Source organism: Piliocolobus tephrosceles, chromosome 19 (assembly GCF_002776525.5).
Source record: "Piliocolobus tephrosceles isolate RC106 chromosome 19, ASM277652v3, whole genome shotgun sequence".
In the NCBI taxonomy this organism is placed as follows: domain Eukaryota; kingdom Metazoa; phylum Chordata; class Mammalia; order Primates; family Cercopithecidae; genus Piliocolobus; species Piliocolobus tephrosceles.
Window position 1 is genome coordinate 17,446,901 of NC_045452.1, and position 23,323 is coordinate 17,470,223.

Below are 23,323 nucleotides of genomic sequence, written 5' to 3' on the forward strand. Positions count from 1 at the left end.
GAGCATGATTTTAGTTTTAATATCACGGTCGGTGTACACTCACCCTGTGACATTGATCCTAATATCCAGGGGGTAGAGTATGACATGACTAACAACATAGCAATGAATGGACAGCCACCCGGTGATATTCCTCCTAATATTCATGGAAGAAGCCTATGCTATTACTCCCAATATCGCAGGGAGGGTGCAGATCTTCTGAGATATTGTTATTAGTATCCAGAGGGGTACTAATTAGTATCCAGAGGGGTACTAAGAGGATGATAATAATTCCAGTATCACAGGCTGTGTTCACCGGCTCTGTGATATTGTTATTAATACCCTGGAAGGGAGAGGATATTACTCCCCGTAGAGCAGGAGACGTACACCCAGCCTGGGATATTGTTCCTCATATCCATGGAGGGGAGAGACTGATATTACTCCCAATACGGCAGAGGGTGTACATCCACCCTGTGATATTCTTCTTAATATTCCAAGGCCAAGAGGTTGATATTACTCCCAGTATCGCAGACACTGTACAACCCCGTGTGATACTCTTCCTGATATCCGGAAGGGGAGAAGATGATATTAATCCCCCTATCGCAGGAGGTGAACACCCACTCTGTGATATCTTTCCTTATATGCAGGGGAAGAGAGGATAATATTATTCCCAACATTGCAGAAGATGTACATGTCCCCGCGCGATATTGTCCTTAATATTCCAAGGCAGAGAAGATGATGTTACTCCCAATATCGCAGAAAGTGTACACCCCCCAGTGATGTTGTTCCCATGATCCGGGATGGAAGAGGATGATACTACTTTCAATATGGCAGGGGGTGTACACGCCCCCGGTGATACTGTTCCTAATTTCCACATGGGAGAGGATGATATTACTCCCAATATCGCAGAGGTTATAAACACTCCTTTGATATTGTTCTTAATATCCAGCGGGGGAGAGGATGATGATATTCCTCCCTATATTGTATATTGCAGAGGGTGTACACCCGTCTTTGATACTGTTCGTAATGTCTAGAGGGGGAGATGATATTACTCACAAAATCGTAAACACGCTGTGTATCCACCGTGGATCCCAATATCCAGGGAGGGATAGTACTCCCCAAGTCGCGGAGGGTGTCCACCCCGCCTGTCACATTGTTTCTTACACCCAGGGAGGAGAGGATGATGTCGCTACCAATATCGAAGAAGTGTACACGCCCCCTGTGATATGGTTCCTAATATCCACTTTGGGAGAGGATGATATTATTCTCAATATCACAGGGGTTGTCTATCCTGCCTGTGATATTTTTCCTACTATCCAGAATAAGAGAGAATGATATTACTTCCAATAGTGCAGGGGGTGTACCCCCCACCATGTGATATTGTTCTCAAGAGGTAAAGGAAGAGAAGATAATATTATTCTTTGTACTGCAGGTGATGTACTCCCCACAATGTGGGGAGTCATAGCCACCCCCTCTCTCGCCCTGGCTATTACGGTCCATGGTGGACTCACAGCCTGTTTACGGTGTTGTGAGTAATATCATCTCCCCGCCTGGAAATTATGAACTGTTTCACAGATGGGTGTACACCCGTCCTTATTGGGAGTCGTATCATCCTCTTCCTCCCTGAATATTAAGAGCAGTATCCCAGGAATGTTTCTACTCCCTACCATATGGGGTGTCATATCCTCCTCTCCCACGTCAAAATTAGAAACTAGATCACTGGGGTCATGTACACCTTCTATGATCTTTAAAGTAATATCATCCTCTTCCCTCCAGGATCATGGGAACAATATCCCTGGGGGGTGTACACTTTCTGCCATATATGTAGTCATATCACCCCCTCTGCCTTGGAATGTTATGGAGGACCATCTCACACGAGGGTGTACAACCCTTGCTGCGATACTGGGAATAGGATTATCCTCTTCCCCCCTGCATATTTGGAAAAAGATTAGAGTGGTTGTACACCTCCTGCGATATGGGGATTAATATCCTCTTCTTCCTTTCTGGATATGAGAAAGAATATCACACGGAGGTTTACACTTTCTTCGATATCTGGAGTAATGTCATCCTCTCCTGTTTTGAATGGCAAGAACAATATCTCAGGGAGGATGTACACCCCCTGCCATATTGGGAATAATATTACGCTCTCCACACCTTGATATTAGGAACAAAATCCCAGCGTGGGTGTACAGCTCCTACTCTATGGAAAGTCATACTGTCCTCTCCCTTCCTGGATTTTAGGAACAATATCACAGGGTGGGTGTACACAGCCTGCGATTTTGAAAGTAATACCATCCTCTCCCCCTCCAGATATTAGCAAAAATATCGGAGAAGGGTTGTTCACTCTCTGCGATATTGGGAGTAATACAGCCAGCCGCCTGTGATATACTTCCTAACATTGAGGTGGGGAGAGGATGATATTACTGCCCATATCGCACGAGTTGTAAAACCCCTTCGATATTTTGCCTACAATCCTGAGGGGAGAGGATGATATTACTCCCAATATCAAAGAAGGCGTACACCCCCGTGACACTATGCCCAATATCCACTTTGGGAGATGATGACATTATGCCCAATATCGCAGGGAATGTACACCCACCCTGGGATATTGTTCCTTCTATCGAGAAGGGGAGAAGATGCTATGACTCCCAATAATGCAGGGGCTGTGGCTGTACACCCCTCCTGTGATATTGTTCTTAATATCCTAGGGAAGAGAGGATGATACTACACCCAATAGGAGGTGTACACCCACCCAGTGATATTGCTCTTAATGTACTCCACCTCCCACCACCAGGGATATCGTTCCTAATATCCAGGGGAAGAGAGGATGACGTTATGCCCAATATCGCAGGGGAGTGTACACACCCTTTGTGATGTTGTTCCTAGTATACAAAGGTAGAGACGATGACATTACTGGCCACATCACGGGGGGTGTACACCCTTCTGTAATATTGTTTTTGACATTCAGTGGAGGAGAGGATAACATTAATCCCAATATCGCAGAAGGTGTACAGACCCCTGTGATATAGTTCTTACTATACAGGGACAAGGGAAGAATATTGCTGTCAGTGTCGCAGGGGATGTAACCACCCTGCCTCCCATATATTGTTCCTAATATGCAGCGGGGTGGAGGCTGATAGTACTCCCAATATCCCAGAAGGTGCACACACACCTGTGATATAGTTCCTAATATCCAGCGGGAAAGAGGCTGATTTTACTTGTGATATCGCAGTGGGTGTACATGGCCCCCAACCCCGGGGTATCGTTCGTAATATCCAGGCGAGAAGATGACATTGCTGACAATATCGAAGGGGGTGGACATCTCTTCTGTGATATGGTTCCTGATATCCAGGGGGTGAAAGTGGATGATATTACTCCCAATAAAGTAGGAATCGTATAGCCACCCTGGGATTTTGTCCTTAATAACCACAGGGGAGAGGTGATATTACTACCAATATTGCAAGGGGTGTACACCCCTTCTGTGATATTGTTTCTGATATCCAGGAAAGGATAAGATGGTATTACTACCAACATTGAAGAGATGTACAGTCCCCACGGGATATTGTTCTAAAGATACAGGTTGAAAGAAGATGAGATTCCATCCAATATAACAAGGGTTGTACACCCTGCCTGTGATATGAATCGTAAAACCTAGAGGAAGAGAGAATGACATTGCTTCCAAAAATACACGGGGTGTACACCCACCCTGTGATACTGTTCCTGTCATCTAAAGGAAGAGATGATGATACTATTCCCACTACCGGAGAAGGTACACACCCCCCTGTGATACTGTGATATTGTTCCTCATAACTTGTGGGGGAGAGCAAGATATTACTTCCAATATGACAGTGGCTTGACACCCACTCTGTGATACTGCTCCTAATTTCCAGTAGGTAAAGTATGACGTTCCTGCCAAGAGAGTAGTGGATGTACAGCCGCCCTGTGATATGTCTCTGAATATTCAGGGAAACACAAGACGACATTACCCCAAATCTCCCAAAAAGTGTACACCCATTGTGTGATATGGTTCCTAATATCCGGAGGTGCAGAGGATGGTGTTCGTTCTCCTATTGCAGGCTGTGTACACACAACCTGTGAAATGGTTCCTAATATCCTGAACAAAAGAGACTGCTAATAATGGATACACATTGCAGGGGGGAGTAATTATTACGATCCACATCGTAATGGGGAGTAATAGCAACCCCTCTCTCCCCGTTGCTGTTACGATCCACATCGCAGGGGGGTGAGGCACCCCCGGCGATATAGGGAGTAATAGGATCCCCCCTCTCCCCCTGGCCTTATATAAGGAGGCTGGCCTTATATAAGTGTCCCCCAATGCCATTGCAGGCTTTAATGTATTCACTTAAAAGTTTTTTCCTCATTTAGATCTGCCTTTCCCTTAACAGATCTAATTGCTGCCTGACATTCTGTATTAGCATTTTCATGAGCAAGCAGCTGAATGATCACTTTCTTGGCATGAGAATCGGAAATAGCCTTTTGAGCCGCATCCTGCAAATGGGCAATAGAATCTGGATAAGGCTCCCTTGGACCCTGTTGAACTGTGTGAAAAGAAGGATAAGCAGTAGCAGGGTCGTGAATTTTTTCCCAGGCTCTTCTGCATATAGTTCTGAGCTGATCAACAGCCTCATCACCCATTACCATCTGTTGATTTAGAGTATCCCATGCCTGTCCAATTCCAAGCAGTTGATCAGATGTGATATTAACGGGACGTTGGGCTTGAGCATTTCTGTGTGCCTGATTTGTTGCTTCATCCGTCCACCAGGTTTTAAATTGGAGAAATTCAGAGGGGGACAGGGTGGACCAGGCTAGTGCCTCCCAATCCGTAGGTATTCAACGTCTGTTATAAGCCACACATTGTAACAAGGAATGAACATAAGGAGAATTTGGCCCATATTGTCCAATTGCTTGCTTTAAGTCTTTTACTATTTTAAAAGGAAATAGCTCCAAGCATGCTTGAGCAAGTTCTCTGGGCTCCTCAGCTGGCGAAATAATTACCAGAAACTGCCAAGCATTCAAATCCCCCATTTCTTGTGCCTGGCGAATGGATGCCTGGATTGTCCCTGTGCCATCATTTGTATTTGGAACGGCTCGCAGCATTCTTCTACCATAATTAACAGGTGGGCAAGCCTGGATCATTCCCGCATCCTAACTGGCTGTTGGAGAAGCCTGAAGTTTCCCTTCGCCATAGTTACTGGCGGGGCCTGCAACAGTGGCAGCCGCAAGGCGCGTGTCAGGCTCCCCTTCCAAAAATTCCTAAGGCTGACCTGGGGGGTGGCCATTCCAGACTTTCCCCTAAAGGCGCGGTAGGTGGCACTGTTTCTTTTATAAGTTTTTGGAGATTAGCATACATACCTTCCGGTTTCTCGCCCTTTTTTAAACTAGATTGTCATGGTTCACTTTGCTGATACTTAGACTCCTGATTATTCAACTTTCCTACGTCATCCTGAAACTCCTCCTCCTCAGTGTGAAAGGGCTCCAGTGCCGTTCTAATTGCAGACCACACATACCAAGCAGAGATGGGAATATGGTGGCCCTCTTGTTGTGCTCGTTTTCAGTCTGATCCGACCTTGTCCCAATCTTTTACATTCATGGTTCCATATTCCGGGAACCAAGGAGAATACTTGTCTACCAGATGGAACAAAGATGTGAGATTTTGGGTCCTCACAATTACCCCTTCGCGGCGCAGTAACTGCCGCACAAAGCTTAAGTAATTAGCGAACTTACTCTCAGCCTGACCCATATTTTCCCCAGGTTTCCCTGGAATTCTTCGAGCACCCTACTTACCCTAGAGCTTCAAGTGAAAACCTACTCGGGAGTCCTTTGTCGGTCGTCCTCCGCTTTCCACGCTCTAGTGTTCCTTCACTGGATTATTTGTAGAGATTACGGGGAGCCCCGCGTTGGGCACCAGAGACCAGCCTGGGCAACCGAGGGAGACCTCTGTTTCTACCAAAAAAAAAAAAAAAAAAAATAGCCAGGTTTGGTGTCGCGCGCCTGTAATCCCAGCTACTCCATGAGAAATCAGACAAAACCTGGCACTAGAGACCGATTTTCTTCTAAAATTCTTTCTCCAAAATATTTTTAAAACAAAAGGGGGAAATTGGAAAGGAAAATATTTTGGGGCCCCCAAATCACTAAGATAAAGGGAAAAGTCAATCTGGGAACTGCTTAGGGCAAACCTGCCTCCCATGCTATTCAAAGTCATCCCCTGCTCACTGAGAAGAATGCATATCTTATTGCCTCCTTTGGAAAGGCTCATCAGAAACTCAGAAGAATGCAACCGTTCGTCTCTCACCTACCTGTGACCTGGAACCCCCCTCCTGGTTTCGAGGTGACCTACTTTTGCTTCAGGTTGTACCGGATCAAACCAGTGTTCCTCTTACATATGCTGATTGATGTCTCCTGTCTCCCTAAAATGTATAAAACTGTCAGATACAGTCAGTTTCCCTTCCAAGGTTTGGCAAGTTAACGTTCTTGTTTTCTGTTCTCGAACTCAACTTTCTTGTTCTCCATGCCTGCTTGCCCTTAGTTACTGTAAACAACCTTCCCGTCAATTCTAATCGATAACTCACATCTGTTCCCTTGGTTACCTGCTCTGCACCCATTTCTCCCTTCGAAACCACACGTGCCACCGTTGTAACTCACATCCCCCTTTCCCCTTGCTTATTTGGGAAAATATTCACAAATAGCCAACCGGGTCAGTTAAGATCTTGAGGTCTGGCCCCAGCCCATGCCAGAGGTAGGGATTGCGTTAGGAATAAAAACCCCGCTTTCCTTTTTTCCCTGTGCTCTTGGCGATTGTGATTGATGCGAGCAGCACGCTTCCGCAGAAGTAAATTGCGTTGCTGAGAAAACTTTAGCTTGAGTGTTGGTTTCACTTTGCGGCACCGAGTATTTATCTCCAGCAAAACCAAGCTGTGCTCTGACCACCTTGGGCAGCTGTCATCAGGACATCCTGAGGCTGTGTCATGCACAAGCATCCCCAACCTTGACAAAATAAACTTTCTAAATACTCTTATCCCCAAATGCTCAGGGAGACTGATTTGAATAATCATAAAACTCCGAAGCTGCACTCCAGCCTGGGAGACAGAGCAAGACTCTGTTTCAGAAAAATAAAATAAAAAAACTCTGGTCTCCCGCACAGCTGACTCTGCGTGAATTACTCTTTCTCTATTGCTATTCCCCTGTCTTGAGAAATCGGCTCTGTCTAGGTAGCGGGCAAGGTGAACCCACTGGGCAGTTACAGATTTGTCATTATATTGCTTGCAATTTTATATATATATAATGCACAAATAGCTATAACCTTGTATACAAGGTTAAATGCGAATGTCCTCCTTGCATGGTCAGATCCCAGGGCAGGAAGGACGCACCCCCTACAAACTGCTAGGCCAAAACGGTCATTCTGGCCTCATCCAGCCTCAGGTGAGATCGCAACCTCCTGCCACTCAGGGCCTGAGGGGGCGGGGCCTGAAGCCCCATACAATCAGGCGCGCTGGGGTGGGGACCCTTCAATCAGGCGCGCCGCCGGAAAGGAGAGGGCGGCTTCCGGGATCTGGCTGGCGGGCGCTTTGTCTTGCCTTCGCCACAGTAGGCTCTTGCTGTTAGTCTCCGCTGCTACTTCTTGACTCTGGGAGGCCCAGGTGGCTCTGCCGCAGCCTCTGCCACCCTGTGACCTGCGGGTATTGAGACATCCCTAGCTGAGGCCAGGACACCCGGGAAGAGGAGGAATGGTGAGTGGACTGCGCCTGGCTTCCCGAAGTGGGGAAGAGGGCTGATTGAAACCTGCTGGAACCAGCCATCGGCTGCGGAACCTGCGGACCGAGTCGCCGGGCGCAGCCGGGCCTCAGTCCCCTTCTGTGCAGGGCCGGGCGGGGCGGGCAGCGGGACCCCTGCGTCCTGTCTGTACCTGTGGGCGCCACTTCCGCCGGCCGTAGCCCTCTCGGGAACCCCGCGCCTCCCCCACCCAGGTAGTGCGGTGACCGGAGGGTGATCCGGGAGAGCCCCGACTCGGTGTACAGGGTTCCAGCGTCGGAGGAGCTGTGGTTCATGGAGCTTTCAGTCCCACCTTTCTCCCCCTGAAATTAACCTGAGGTTTTGTTAAAACGTTAAACGGTGTGTTTGAGCAAACGGCGAATCATAAACCGGGTACCGCAGTCATGATTTGTGGTTTAGGGTCCTCAGGAGGGGCGTAAATGAGAGGCTTTGATAAGGTTAATGAGGAAGCTAGTGAGAGGCTAAATGAGAGGCTTTGATAAGGTTAATGAGGAAGCAAACCATATATATATTATATAATATTATATAATATATTATAATTTTATATGTATTATATATTATACAATACACATATATACTATATAATATATAGTATATATTATATATATATATATATTTTTTGAGACGGAGTCTTGCCCTGTCGCCAGGCTGGAGTGCAATGGTGCAGTCTCAGCTCACTGCAACCTCTGACTCCCGGGTTCAAGAGATTCTTCTGCCTCAGCCTCCCAAGTAGCTGAGCTTACAGGCGCCCACCACCACGTCCAGCTAATTTTTGTATTTTTAGTAGAGACAGGGTTTCGCCATGTTGGCTAGGTTGGTCTCGAACTCCTGACCTTAACTGATCGCCTGCCTCGGCCTTCTAAAGCGCTGGGATTACAGGCGTGAGCCACCTTGGCCAAAATATTTTTCTGTTTCGAAACATTTTACATGAGAGGAAAGCGGAGAATAAATCATCTGACACTCTACTGTAAAAAAAATCTTTGTGCCTCTCTTCATCTTTCCTAAGTGTACATATTACCAAAATGTCTTTAGGTTGAGGTCCCCCTGTGAAAACTTTACAGGGTGTTGTGTCCTCAGCCACCCTCCTGTCTTTTCCTAGTCCTGGCATTTTAGAACTGTCTGGGCATGACCCAGGATAGGCACTGTGGCCATGTCTGTTGGAGGGTCTAGTGAGTATCAGCCCCGGGGTCATCTCATCCCCAAGGACAGCCTGAGGTAGGGGGTAGAGTCTCTCAGGGGAGCAGCTGGATGCTCTTGGCCTTAGAGGAATCTCCTGGTATAGTTTCATCTAAAATGGTGACCCCTTAGGGTCATTAAAATTTTAGGACATTAAAATTAATGGACAATACTGATTTGTTTTTCTAAGACCACCAGAGTGGGCACAAAAGAACCAGCGAGTAGGCAAGGCTAAAAGCAAAACTGCAAATTTATTCTTTGGTCATCTAGCTTCAGGGACCGGAGCTGGGGGTGGGGGGGGGATTGGAGTTTCTAATACAGTCCCGACAAGAGTGGGGACTGAGAAAGCCTGCCCCCAGCGCATCTGCTGGGAGCCACTTTTCTAGGAGTGGAAGGGCAATAGGCGGGGCACGGGCATGTCAGGGGAGGGGGGGCGCTCCGCAGGTGCCACCAGGTAAATCTTGGTCTCCTCGGATTGACATCACCTGGTGCATGCCTGATTAATCTGCACCTTCCCGGGCGTCAGCTGCATTCTCGCACACACGGGAAGAGTTGGTGGTGAAGAAGAACCCGGAAGTGCACCATCCTGCCTCCGTTTGTCCAAACAAATACAATGTAATGTCATGAAAGTTAGGTCATTAAAATTGTTCCTCCAGCCCGAGTTTTTATTCCTTGGAGACGCATTGATGGTCTGCCAATGGGACGCTGATATTGAGAGGAAAAGGCAGAAATGATTTCTGCTCTCGAGATTGTCTCAGACTTGTGAAGAGAGAAAAACTGTCCCAAAGGACAAGGAAAACCCACCCCAGAGAGGATGTGCAAGAACCTGAATATTAAAATACACTTAAGGCACACAGGAGGTCAAAGAGCAGTGCCAGTGCCTCCTAGGTGGTCACTGAGTACTTTACTGAACAGGATGGGTGTCCCGAGGGATAGAGTGGCCTGCCGTGACACTTAGGTCTGTGTTGGAGTCAGCACTGCCTCTCCCTGAATTTGTTACCTTGAAAAGGCTTATCTGCTTATTTGCGTTTCAGTTTTTCATTGATTTTAAGATACATTTTGTCAGTACAGTTTGAAAGATAAAAATACTATTTCCAAAGAGGCAAGGTAAAAGGATGTATTTTATTTGCTAAAAATTCGTATTTATTTCTTCCCCAGAGTGAGTGTAGTAAGTTTTAAAGGTCTGTTCTTTTTAAGGATAATTTCAAATGGAATTGTAGGACTTAGCTTTGTAAATGCTACTGGTGAAATAAAAGTGTGATAGATAAATTGATGATTTACAAAGATTCACCAAAGTGTCAGTTCCCCTCTTGTAGCATGGTGAAGAATTTATGACAGTGGACACATCTGTATCCTCTTATCTGGATATCTGAGGGTCTTTTTTGTTGCTTTTGTTTTTTTGGAGACACTGTCTTGCTCTGTAGCCCAGCTGGAGTGCAGTGGCACCATCTCTGCTCACTGCAACCTCCGCCTCCCAGGTTCAAGTGATTCTCCTGTGTCAGCCTCCTGAGTAGCTGGGATTATAGGCACCCACCACCACACCCAGCTAATTTTTGTATTTTTAGTAAACACGGGGTTTTAGGCCTGGCACGGTGGCTCATGCCTGTAATCCCAGCACTTTGGGAGGCCAAGGTGGGCGCATCACGAGGTCAGGAATTGCAGACCACCCTGGCCAACATGGTGAAACCCTGTCTCTACTAAAAATACAGAAAAATTAGCTGAGTGTGGTGGCAGGCACCTGTATGTAATCCCAGCTACTCGGGAGGCTGAGGCAAGAGAATTGCTTGAACCTGGGAGGTGGAGGTTGCAGTGAGCCAAGATCTTGCCACTGCACCCCAGCCCAAGCGACAACGCGAGACTCCGTCTCAAAAAAACAAACAAACAACAAAAAGACGGGGTTTTGCCATGTTGGCCAGGCTGGTCTTAACCTCCTGACCTCAGGTGATCACCCACCTCAGCCTCCCAAGTTGCTGGGATTACAGGCGTGAGCCACCACACCCGGCCCACTCTATTTTCTTTTTATTCCCTAAATTTTAATATGTTTGAGTTTGTCTGTTCCTTTATCACTTTTTTCTTACATAAAAAAAATTCTGGCTAATCCTTCATAAAAAAAAAATATCTTCCTGTGACTTCTGAAAGTGTTCTGGTTTTATCTATCTTTTTTTTTTTTTTTTTTTTTTTGAGACCGAGTCTTGCTCTGTCGCCTGGGCTAGAGTGCAGTGGCCGGATCTCAGCTCACTGCAAGCTCCGCCTCCCGGGTTTACGCCATTCTCCTGCCTCAGCCTCCAGAGTAGCTGGGACTACAGGCGCCCGCCACCACGCCCGGCTAGTTTTTTTTTTTTTTTTTTTTGTATTTTTAGTAGAGACGGGGTTTCACCGTGTTAGCCAGGATGGTCTCAATCTCCTGACCTCGTGATCCGCCCGTCTCGGCCTCCCAAAGTGCTGGGATTACAGGCTTGAGCCACCGCGCCCGGCCTGGTTTTATCTTTCATATTTGATTATAAGTTGACTATTGTTCATGGAATAGAGAAGGATGCAATGCATTTTCTCAAGTAGATGCCAGCCTGGTTTGCCTCATATTTTAAAGTGCATGTGATTTCTTTTTCTATTCTACAGTGCCTACTCTATCATTCCTCAACTTTCCATATAAATGCTGGGTCATTAAGACTTTTTTTCCCTTGGTCTGCTTGCTCATCTCTCTGCTAATACTGTGCTGTCTTGAATATTTTCGTTTGAAAATCTTAGAAGTATGTTAGACAAGCCATCACTCTTTTTTTAGATGACTAAAAATCATTAGACTTTTGTCATTTTTACTATGTATGAAAAAGTAGTTTTTCTTGCCTAAAAAAACCTGATTTGGGAATTTATGTGATTTCATAGGAATAGCATCTGAAAGTGGTGACATTAATGTCATTTTAAAAAACGTGTCATATTTCCTCTTATTCCTTTCTGCCTTGACATTGTGCAATAGAAGTTGTAAAAATTGTTGTATTAGTATTGTTAATTATTGGTTTTATTTACTACTCAATTAAATTTAATAAGCCTATTCTCTCTTGGTGTAATCCCATGGAATGGCCTCAACTCCCCAGTTAACAAGTGGACAGCACATGTAAAATATTGTCTACCAGGGAAACTCATTGAACACTTACTTTCAGACTGTGTTTTGGTGTCTGGTTTCCTAAGCACCCCACTGCAGTGACACAAAATAATAGACCTTCAGCAGAAAAAGTTTTGGCAAATATATTGCATAAGCCATTTAGATGCAGAGAGTTGTTCTTATTACTTAGGTTGGTGGAATCCCTTTCAAAATGTAAGTTACTAATACAAACAAAGATGGAACTTTGCGAGCAGGCGTTTTTAAGAATAAGTAGTCTCAGGACTGATAATATTAACTCACTTATGCACATCAGGTAGGACTTTATTATGACAGATACTAGAAATGCACAAAGTGAAGTTAAAGGTAACTCCTAGCAGCACATCTTACTCCCTGGATTCTCTAATGAGATGGGTGTTTCTACTTTGCTGTTGCCTTTTTGAATAGTTCAATTCTAGCGTTAGTACTGCTGTGTGGGAGGGAGTATGTGTGAACAGAGTAAGAGTTGTGACAATCAAGTCGTAGAATAAATGCTTGGAAATTTTAGAATCATGTAAACAGCTTATGAATTGAGTATAGATTCCCAGTGCTGTCAGTCTCACCCATCCTTCTATCCACATGTGTGGAATATTCTAGGACTCCGTGGCTTTTGAGGATGTGGCTGTGAACTTTACCCAGGAGGAATGGGCTTTGCTAGATTCTTCTCTGAAGAATCTCTACAGAGAAGTGATGCAGGAAACCTGCAGGAACCTGGCTTCTATAGGTGAGAATGACAACACATTTCACTTAATTATGGAAGTATTTCCCTATCATCAGTGCTATTTGTGATTTGGAATGGGGCAAGGGAAGGATTTGGTGAAGAAATCAGGCATGGGCACTGTGTACAATGAACATGAAATCTAGTAATGTTTCTATGGTTTGGATCTGCATTTTAGGAAACTGAAGGGGTGGCCTGCCCCTCCACACCTGTGGGTGCTTCTCGTTAGGTGGGACAAGAGACTTGAGAAAAGGAAATAATACACAGAGACAAAGTATAGAGAAAGAAAAGAGGGGCCCAGGGGACCGGTGCTGTGTTTTCAGAGGACCCACACTGGCACCGGCCTCTGAGTTCCCTTAGTATTTATTGATAATTATCTTTACCATCTAAAAAATAAGGGAGTAGCTAGAAAATAGGATCATTGTAGGGAGGAAATCAGCAGTAAGACATAAGAACAAAAATCCTTTTAACATGAATAAGTTTAAAGGAAAATGATGTGCCTTGAGATGCATATGCAAATATCTCCATAAACCTTTTAGCAGTATTGCTCCAGCAAGCCCCACCTTATTCCTAAAGGCGGTTTCTCCTTACTCAGTAAACAAGGCACACAATGGGTTTTACACCGAGATGTTCCATTGCCCAGGGACGGGACGGGCAGGATTTTTAACCATCAAGCTTCTTTCAGGTACTTGTTTAACAAAGACACATCCTGCACAGCCCGATATCCTTTTAAACTTAAATCACCTTCGCACATGTCTCTTGCAAGGACAAAGTTGGGGGTAGGGTCACAGATTAACAGCATCTCAAATACAGAACTAAATGGAGTCTCTTATGTCTACTCCTTCTATATAGACACAGTAACAGGCTGATCTCTTTCTTTTCCCCCACAGAAACAAATGGAAAGACCAGAATATTGAGGATCACTTCGAAAAACCTGGGAAAGATATAAGATAATTTACACTGAGAAGAGGAAATAAAGTCCTCTGAAGGAATCTTAGCATGTCATGAACTTAAAAACAAGCAATCAAAACAAGTAAGAGTCACTTGAAATTTATTTCTTTTTAGAAAAATTTCACCCAAAATGTAACGTACTTCAGTGTAGCAGTCAGGGTTTGGAAAACAGTTTACTTGAAAATAGTACTACAAAATTGTGTATGTGAATGGTACTATTTTGGTCATAGCCATGCAAGTGGTAGCTGTGTTTTCAGTAGTAACCCATTTACTTTCAAATAATTCAGTCATGGCAAAAAAAAAAAAAATGCATTTTCCCTGGTATTGGTAGCAGTGTAAGTCCAAGACCTATTAATAAGTAGAAAGTGTCTTGTTTTTCTAAGACCAGCCGAGCGGGCGCAAAAGAACCAGCGGGTAGGCAAGTGTAACAGCAAAACTGCAGTTTATTTTGGTAACCTAAGGTGTGCGGGAGAAGTCTGTCGGCCTCCGGCAAAGGAGGCCGGCAGAGTCCCCCTGCGGTGGGGCTCTCCGACAGACTTCCCACAGTCCCGACATCCCGACAGGAGTGGGGCTGCAAGAAGGCCTCCAGGGCTGTGAGAAGGCTGCCTGGCTCAATGGCGGAGAGCGGCTTTTCTAGGAGTGGGAGGGCAATAGGTGGGGCATGGGCGTGTCAGGGGCGCTCCGCAGGTGCGACCAGGTAAATCTTGGTCTCTTCAGATTGACGTCACCTGGCGCATGCCCAGTTGGTCTGCACCCTCCCTGGGCGCCGGCTGCATTTTCGTGCGCCCTGGAAAAGTTGGGAGGGGGGATGAAGAACCCGGATGTGCACCATCTTGCCTCCGTTCGTCCAAACAGAAAGTTATTAAACCAATAGTAATGTGCTTGTCATTTTTTTATAGAAATCATATGGTACAGGCCGGGCGCGGTGGCTCAAGCCTGTAATCCCAGCACTTTGGGAGGCCGAGACGGGCGGATCACGAGGTCAGGAGATCGAGACCATCCTGGCTAACACGGTGAAACCCCGTCTCTACTAAAAAATACAAAAAACTAGCCGGGCGAGGTGACGGGCGCCTGTAGTCCCAGCTACTCAGGAGGCTGAGGCAGGAGAATGGCGTAAACCCGGGAGGCGGAGCTTGCAGTGAGCTGAGATCTGGCCACTGCACTCCAGCCTGGGTGACTGAGCGAGACTCCCGTCTCAAAAAAAAAAAAAAAAAAAGAAAGAAATTATAAAAGTATTAATATGGGGAACTAATAAATGTCCGTGAAATCTTCACAATTTATGTTCTTCTGCCTCGGCTTCAGCTGGTCCCTCCGTTCAGGGTCCCTGACTTCTGCAACACATCCCCTTTTCCCCTTTCAGACTCCTCCGCGTTGTTTGGCTTGGGAGCTGATGATGTGAGTGCATTTTTCATGCAATGAGATCTTAGGGCTCTGCAGGACTTTGATGAAGAGTCAGGCCTGTGAGTGCTGTCAGACACTGGCCTGGAAGGTCTGGGGTCTCCCCGGTGTGCGGAGGGCAGGTCTTCAACACGTGATGACGCTTCACAGCCTGGGAAGGGTGTGTCTATCATTGCGCTTTTAATTTGCATTTGCCTAATTATAAATTACATACTATCACACTGGTCTTTAAGCAAAAGAAAAAAAAGAGAAAAAAATTAAATACAAATTACAGTCACACAGTGCATAACGATGTTTTGGTCAAAGATGAACTGCATATACAATAGTGCTCCCATAAAATTATAATGGATTTTTTTTTCTTTCTGAGATTGAATCTCACTCTGTCACAGCTGGAGTGCAGTGATGCGATCTCAGCTCACTGCAACCTCTGCCTCCCGGGTTCAAGTGATTCTCCTGCCTCAGCCTCCCAAGTAGCTGGGATTACAGACATGCGCTACCACACCCGGCTAATTTTTTATTTTAGTACAGACAGGATTTCATCATGTTGGCCAGGTTTGTCTCAAACTCCTGACCTCAGGTGATCCGCCAGCCTTGACCTCCCAAAGTCCTGGGGTTACAGGTGTAAGCTACCGTGCCCAGCCCATTTTAATCTTTTATATCATATTTTTACTGTCCCTTTTCTATATTTAGAGATGTTTAGAGACACAAATACTTACCATTGTGTTACAGTTGCCTGCAATATTTGGTACAAGCGCGTGCTGTACAGGCGTGTAGCCTGGGAGCAATAGGCCATACCACGTGGCCTAGGCATGGAATAGGCCAGACCACCTAGGTTTGTGTAAATACACTCTGTGATGTTTGTGCAATGATGAAATTGCCTAAGGATGCGTTTCTCAGAATGTGTCCCGTTCGTTTGGTGATGAATGACTGCACTAATGAGGTTGAGCATCTTTTCAAATATTTTCTGGCCATTGGATATCTTCTTTTGTGAAGTACCTATTCAAGTTTCTCATCCACTTTTCTATTGGACTGTTTATCTTCTTCTTACTAATTATAGGAGTTCTTCATGTTTGCTGGAAATGGGCCTTTTGTTGACCAAGGGACTGTTCAGTAACGAGAGTAAAGGAGGAGGTTGGAGAGTGGTGGGGGGCCTCTCATCAAGTCATGGAAACCACAGAAAAAGCCCTTGACCTTAGCCTGAGAGCCATGGCGCCCTGGAGAAGGGTTTCTTACCACCTGACTATTCTGTTCTCTTCAAGACTGACAGCATCGGTGTCATGTGGGAGTTCGGTTAGAAATACAGAATTCCGGCTGGATGCGGTGGCTCATGCCTGTAATCCCAACACTTTGGGAGGCCGAGGCAGGCAGATCATTTGAGGTCATTTGAGGCCAGCCTGAGCAACACAGTGAAATCCCGTCTCTACTGAAAATACAAAAAAATTAGTTGGGTGTGGTGGCATGCACCTGTAGTCCTAGCTACTCGGGAGGCTGAGGCAGGAGAATTGCTTGAACCCAGGAGACAGAGGTTGCAGTGAGCCAAGATCGCACCACTGCACTCGAGCCTGGGAGACAGAACAAGACTCCATCTCAAAAGGCAAAAAAAAAAGAAGAAATCGAGACCAGCCTGGCCAACATGGTGAAACCCTGTCTCTACTAAAATTACAAAAATTAGCTGGGAGTGGTGGCATGCACCTGTAGTCCCAGCTACTTAGGAGGCTGAAGCAGGAGAATCGCTTGAACCCGAGAGGTGGAGGTTGCAGTGAGCCGAGATTGCAACACTGCACTCCAAGAGTGGGCAGCAAGAGTGAAACTCCGTCTCAAAAAAAAAAAAAAAGAAAGAAATACAGAATTCAAGGCCCTGTCCTGTCCAAGACCTCCTGAAACACAATCAGCAATTTGATAAGGTCTCCAGGGAATCATTTACACAGTAGTCTGGGCAGTGCTGGTTTGTCAGGAACCGTCAGGGTCACATCTGTGCTCTTCACAAACATTGCTTGGATTAAAAAGGGCAGAAGGGGCAGAGCTGTCCATGGTCATGGTTCTGTTCCAAGGTAAATACACGCTTTCCTCTGTGCTGATTGTTTCTGATGAGAAGACCAGAATATTGATGCAACTCCCTTGAGTGGTTATATATTTATAGGGGCAGGCAGTGGTCACCAGTGACCTGAACCCTTGGACTCCTTGCTCACAGCTGCCTCAGCTCATCTGCCTGAAATTCCAGTTACTGTCATGTTGTGCGGACCCATACAGGAACAAAATGTGGATCTCTCGAGGTAGCTACCCTGTGCCCACAGACTGTGACAACGGGGTGACCCAGGTCAGTACTTCAACCAAATGAACTTTAATTTCCTTGGCTACACAATGCGAGTAACAAATGTGCTTACCTTACAATGTTATTTTGAGTGGTACATGAGAAAATGGATGTCAAGTCTTTTTTTTCATTAAATGATATGTCAGTCAAAAGATTAGTGTGGATGGTGGTTACCATGGGTGGTGGACTCAAAATGACCTGTGTTCACTTCCTTTTGCGTATCAAAGTGTTAACATTTGTTATCAAGAACAGGCAAAACATATGTGTGTGCAGGTTTCAAATAAAAAGCTTAAAAGATATCATCTTTATCAGTATCTAGATAGATTCAAAAGAGCAAAGCTAAGATAGTATTATGAATCAAAATGTATTTTCATCTATGCTCTGAAGAACTAATAGCATGTCAAAAAAATTATACTAAGGTATAAAACACACAAAATTTTCACACACACACACTTCTGAGAGTTTCTATTTTCACGGCTATTGTAGGCGCCAGTCTGTTTTTCTGTGCTGTGAATGTTCTGGAAAGTCTGAAGCCAACATGCTTGGTTGCTCAAGAAATTCCTTTGTTGTATCTGAAATCTAGTAACTTCATTACATTTTCCCTGCTGCCATCATTCAGCAATCATTTTTCCTGGGACCGACTGTGCTCTCTTATATCTAGAAATATTTCTTGAATTTTATCTTTAAATATTTGTTCACATTTTCCAGTTTTCTTCTTTGAGGATTCTAAGGAGCATATGTTGGCATTAGCAGAATTCCTACCTATTCCATATGTTTTTGCTAAACTTTTTCTCAGCACTTTATTTTAACTGCATCCCTGTCTTCTATGTCTTTTTTTTAATAGTGTCTGTTTTCTCTTGTAAAAAATCCAGTGAGCATTGATTTTTTGTAATGAGTTTATTTCTCTCTTCTCTTCTTTCCTAAGCTCCACCAGCTTCCATTTACTTTCCTCCTATTACCTTGCCATGTTTCCTGTGAGCCCTCACATCTCTGTTTTATGCTCTTACATTGTAGGGGAAATTGCTTCACCAACTTTAATAAAATTAATTACAGAAGAATGATAGTTTCCATCAGCCTGCTGGCAGCACGTTTCTGGTGAGTGTTCTTTATCTGCCCTTTGTTTTTGCTGCTGTTGCTGTCTGCCTTTAGGTCTTTCTGTTTTTTTGTTTTTTGGGTTTTTTTTTGAGACAGGGTCTTGCTGTGTTGCCCAGGCTGGAGTGCAGTGCTGTGATTACGGCTCACTGCAGCCTCAACCTCCCAGGCTCAACCAATCCTCCTACCTCAATCTCCCAAGTAGCTGGGCTACAGGTGTGCACTGCTACACCTGGCTAATTTTTTTCTTTTTTTTTTTTTGTAGAGACAGGGTCTCACTTTGTTGCCCAGGTTGGTCTTGAACTTCTGGGCTCAAGTGATCCTCCCGCTTTGGCCTCTTGAAGTGTTAGCATCACAGGTGTGAACCACCTCACCCAATCCCTTTTTGTCTATATACTTAATGCCTATAAATGTGTGTGTGTGTGTGTATTCATTTTAATTATAGTGAAATATGTATAACCTAAAGTTTTCTATTTCAAGCATTGTTAAGTGTACCAGTCAGTGGCATTAGGTGCACTCACATTGTTGTGCAGCCATGGCCACCATCATCCACAGAACTCTTGCAAAACTGAAACTTTGCCCCAAGTAAACATAACTCCTCATTCCCCTCCCCCAGCCCCTGGCAACCACCACTCCTCTCCCTAGCTTCATGAATTTGACTACCCTAAGAATCCCATATGAGGGAAATCCTACAGCGTGTGTCCTTTTGTGAGTGACTTATTTCACCTAGCAGAATGTCTTTAAGGTTCATCCATGCTGTAGCATGGGTCAACTTCCTTCTGGCCAGGCACCGTGGCTCAGCCCTGTAATCCCAACACTTTGGGAGGCCAAGGTGGGTGGATAATGTGAGGTCAGAAGTTCAAGGCCAGACTGGCCAACATAGTGAAACCCCATCTCTACTAAAAATAAGATATTAGCCGGGCATGGTGGCACATGCCTGTAATCCCAGCTACTCGGGAGGTTGAGGCAGGAGAATCACTTGAAGCCGGGAGGGGGAGGTTGCTGTGAGCCGAGATCACGCCATTGCACTCCAGCCTGGGCAACAATAGCGGAACTCTGTCTCAAACAACAACAGGCTGGACTCAGTGGCTGACGCCTGTAATCCCAGCACTTTGGGAGGCCTAGCGGGCGGATCATGAGGTCAGGAGATTGAGACCATCCTGGCCAACACGCTGAAACCCTGTCTGTACTAAAAATACAAAAAATTAGCCGGGCGTGGTGGCGGGTGCCTGTTGTCCCAGCTACTCGGAAGGCTAAGGCAGGAGAATGGCATGAACCTGGGAGGTGGAGCTTTGCAGTGAGCCTAGATTGTGCCACTGCACTCCCCTGCCTGGGCGACAGAGCGAGACTCCGTCTTAAAAAAAAAAAAAACAGGCCCGGCGCGGTTGACGCCTATAATCCCAGCACTTTGGGAGGCCGAGTCGGGTGGATCATGAGGTCATGAGATTGAGACCATCCCAGCTAACACGGTGAAATCCCATCTCTACTAAAAATACAAAAAATTAGCCAGGCGTGGTGGCAGGTGCCTGTAGTCCCAGCTACTCGGGAGGCTGAGGCAGGAGAATGCTGTGAACCAGGGAGGCAGAGCTTGCAGTGAGCTGAGACCACACCACTGCACTCCAGCCTGGGCGACAGGCCGAGACTCCGTCTCAAAAAAAAAAAAAAAAAAAGACATCCTTCTTTCTTGAGGAGGAATAATAGTTCATGGTGTATATGTATCACCTTTTGTTCATCCATTCATCCATCAATGGACAGTTGGCTTGTTTCCACATTTTGGCTATTGTAAATAATTCTGCTATAACCATTGGTATACAAATAACTCTTTGAGACCCTGCTTTCAATTCTTTTGGGTATATATATATATATGGAGAAGTGGAATTGCTGGATCATATGTTAGTTTTATTTTTAATTTTTTGAGGAACCTCCCTGTTATTTCACACAGGGTGAAAAACATGTTGTTTTTTATGGACCAGCTATCTTACACAGTAGCTGCATTATTTTCCACTCCAACCGGCAATTCACAAGCATTCCAACTTCTCCACAATATATATCACACCATGTTTTTCTTTCTTTCTTTTCTTCCTTCCCTCCCTCCCTCCCTCCCTTCCTTCCTTCCCTCATGGAGTTTTGCTCTTGTCACCTAGGCTGGAGTGCAGTGGTGTGATCTCAGCTCACTGCAACCTCTGCCTCCTGGGTTCAAGTGATTCCCCTGCCTCAGCCTCCCGAGTAGCTGGGATTACAGGTGTCACCACCGCACCTGGTTAATTTTTGTATTCTAGTAGAGATGGGGTTTGGCCATGTTGGCCAGGCTGGTCTTGAACTCCTGAACTCAGGTGATCCACCTGCCTCAGCCTCCCAAAGTGCTGGGATTACAGGCATGAGCCACCACACCCGGCTCATTTTTATTTTTTGGTAAGAGTCATCCACGTAAGCGTGAAGTGGTATCTCATGTGGTTTTCAAAATAATTATTATTTTTTAATTTTTGTGGAGACAAGAGTGTCGCTGTTGTTGCCCAGGTTGGTCTTGAACTCCTAGCTTGAAGCGATCCTCCTACCTTAGCCTCCCAACATACTGGGATTACAGGCATAAGCCACCGTGCCTAACTTCATTGTGGTTTTGATTTGCATTTTCCTAATGATTAGAGACGTTGGGCATCTTTTCACATGCTCATTGGCACATATTGGGAGAAATATCTATTCACGTCCTTTGTCCATTTTAAAAATTGGGGGTTTTTTTGTTATTAATTTTTTTGTGTGTAGACCTTGTGTTGATGGCTTTTCTTCTTTTCTTCTTTAATTTTACTTAGGGAAAATTAAATAGAAAAAAGCCAGGGCTGTGTTCTAGGATAGCAGAACTGTTCTTTATGACCTAAGCCTTCTACCTGAATTTCTGGTATATATTTCTCCCCAGCAATGGAATTGGCAGTTTTCAGATTGTTCACAATGTAAGGTGTTTTCCCCTCTCTGCCTCAAAAACAAACTGCTTCCTACAAACAAGGCTTGTCTCACTGTGTTTCCTCATTTAGTCATATCTTCACTGCTTTGTGAAACCAATCCGGATTCACTGCCAACCTGTACACCTTAGACTTACTACTTTGAACACAGCGTTTTATTGTTGCACTTTGGGGATACCCCTCACCTGAAATTTGCATTTATCAACATCCTCTCTCCTCTTCCTCCCAAAGCCCTGCTCATTCCCATTGCTTTCGGCATCCTTTTAATCTAGTTTATCTGTTTCTCGTAGTCTCTAATAGATGGTGTCTGTTTCATTTTCCTTGTTGCTTATGGGTAATTTTTGAAAGAAGAGAAATTGAGAATGTGATCCATTCATGTTCAAACCAGAAGTCTTTGCAAGCACTTCTGAGAGTTACTGTATTATTATGGAGACAGTGAGAGGCTTGACAGCAAAAGAAACAGATGCTGGGGTCCCTCCCTGCACCCTCTCCGGGGCAGCTTCCTCTGAGTTATTCCTCGACCCCTCTACCTACCATTGGTGTTTCCCAGCTCCAGCCTCAGTGCTCTTCTCCCCTTCAGGCTCTCCATCCTCCGTGGATTTTATCTGTTTACGATTCCCATCTTGGAGTCATCAGGCCTCAGCCCCATATGGCGCCCAGTCACTCACTACCTCTCTGAATGACTGTGGGGTTGGTTTTCTTCTTTAGGAGGGGAAGCTGCATCTCTTCCGGCCCAGGATCCATTGTCACCTACAGAGAGAGAAGCGCCAAGGGATCCTCAGAGACACCATGACTGCAGCGCCAACCAAAATCCACCCAGGTAATCCTCCCCTGTTCAGTAAGTTCTCTTGACCCCGGCTCGCTGTCCCCACCTACGATGGGAGATGCTAGAGATTATGAAGTGACTTGAGGTACTGGATGTGGCTGATCCCAGGTCCGAAAGTGAAGGTGAGGAACTACAGTCCCTTTCCTGCCCTATTTCCCATGAGATTCTGCTCACGCTCCTCCTATAATTAGAGACCTCTCATCCTGGTTTCCTTAGCTATGGTGACTGTACTTCACGAACCTCAGATCCGGATACATACTCAAGTCAGAATACAACATCTGTGTTGGCCGTAGTGGCCAAGCCTGTAATCCCAGCACTTTGGGAGGCTGAGGCAGGTGGATCACTTGAGGTCAGGAGTTTAAGACCAGCCTGGCCAACATGGTGAAATCCCATCTCTACTAAAATTACAAAAATTAGCCAGGCATGGTGATGCGCACCTGTAATCCCAGCTACTCGGAAAGCTGAGGCAGGAGAATCGCTTGAACCTGGGAGGTGGAGGTTGCAGTGAGCTGAGACTGCGCTACTGCATTCCAGCCTGGGTGACAGAGCAAGATTCTGTCAAAAAAAAAAAAAAAAAAATTGTGTTTTTCCTCCGTGCGGGCCCTGCTACTCTTTTTTTTTTTTCTTGAGACAAAGTCTGGCTCTCTCCCAGGCTGGAGTAGAGTGGCGCGATCTTGGCTCACTGCAACCTCCACCTCCCGGGTTCACACCATTCTCCTGCCTCAGCCTCCCGAGTAGCTAGGACTACAGGCGCCCGCCACCATGCCTGGCTAATTTTTTGTATTTTTAGTAGAAATGGGGTTTCACCGTGTTCGCCAGGATGGTCTCGATCTCCTGACCTTGTGATCCGCCCGCCTTAGCCTCCCAAAGTGCTGGGATTACAGGCATGAGCCACCGCGCCCAGCCACGCCTGCAACTCTTAATGGGTTCAGTTTTGTGGTCAGTCCAGGCACTGCTATCTGGTTGTGTGGTGGAGAATTCCAGAAGTGCCTAGATT

At 45.6% G+C, this 23,323-nt stretch overlaps 1 protein-coding gene across 8 annotated transcripts in view; it reads left to right on the top strand.

Annotated features, from left to right (window-relative positions):
* The first annotated feature begins 7,522 nt into the window (after positions 1-7,522).
* Positions 7,523-23,323, top strand: part of APOL5 (apolipoprotein L5) — a 34,417-nt gene continuing 18,616 nt past the window's right edge. For 3 of the 8 annotated variants that reach the window (XM_026449674.1, XM_026449679.1, XM_026449680.1), the window contains exons 1-5: positions 7,523-7,724; positions 12,674-12,800; positions 13,685-13,827; positions 17,284-17,460; positions 22,209-22,320. In XM_026449674.1, coding sequence (XP_026305459.1) covers positions 17,401-17,460; positions 22,209-22,320 — 172 coding nt within the window. In that variant the 5' untranslated portion in view covers positions 7,523-7,724; positions 12,674-12,800; positions 13,685-13,827; positions 17,284-17,400. Of the gene's footprint in view, positions 7,725-12,662; positions 12,801-13,684; positions 13,828-16,885; positions 17,461-18,468; positions 18,550-22,208; positions 22,321-23,323 lie in introns of those variants that run through there. The other 5 variants (XM_026449678.1, XM_026449681.1, XM_026449676.1 and 2 more) reach the window with 4 other exon arrangements.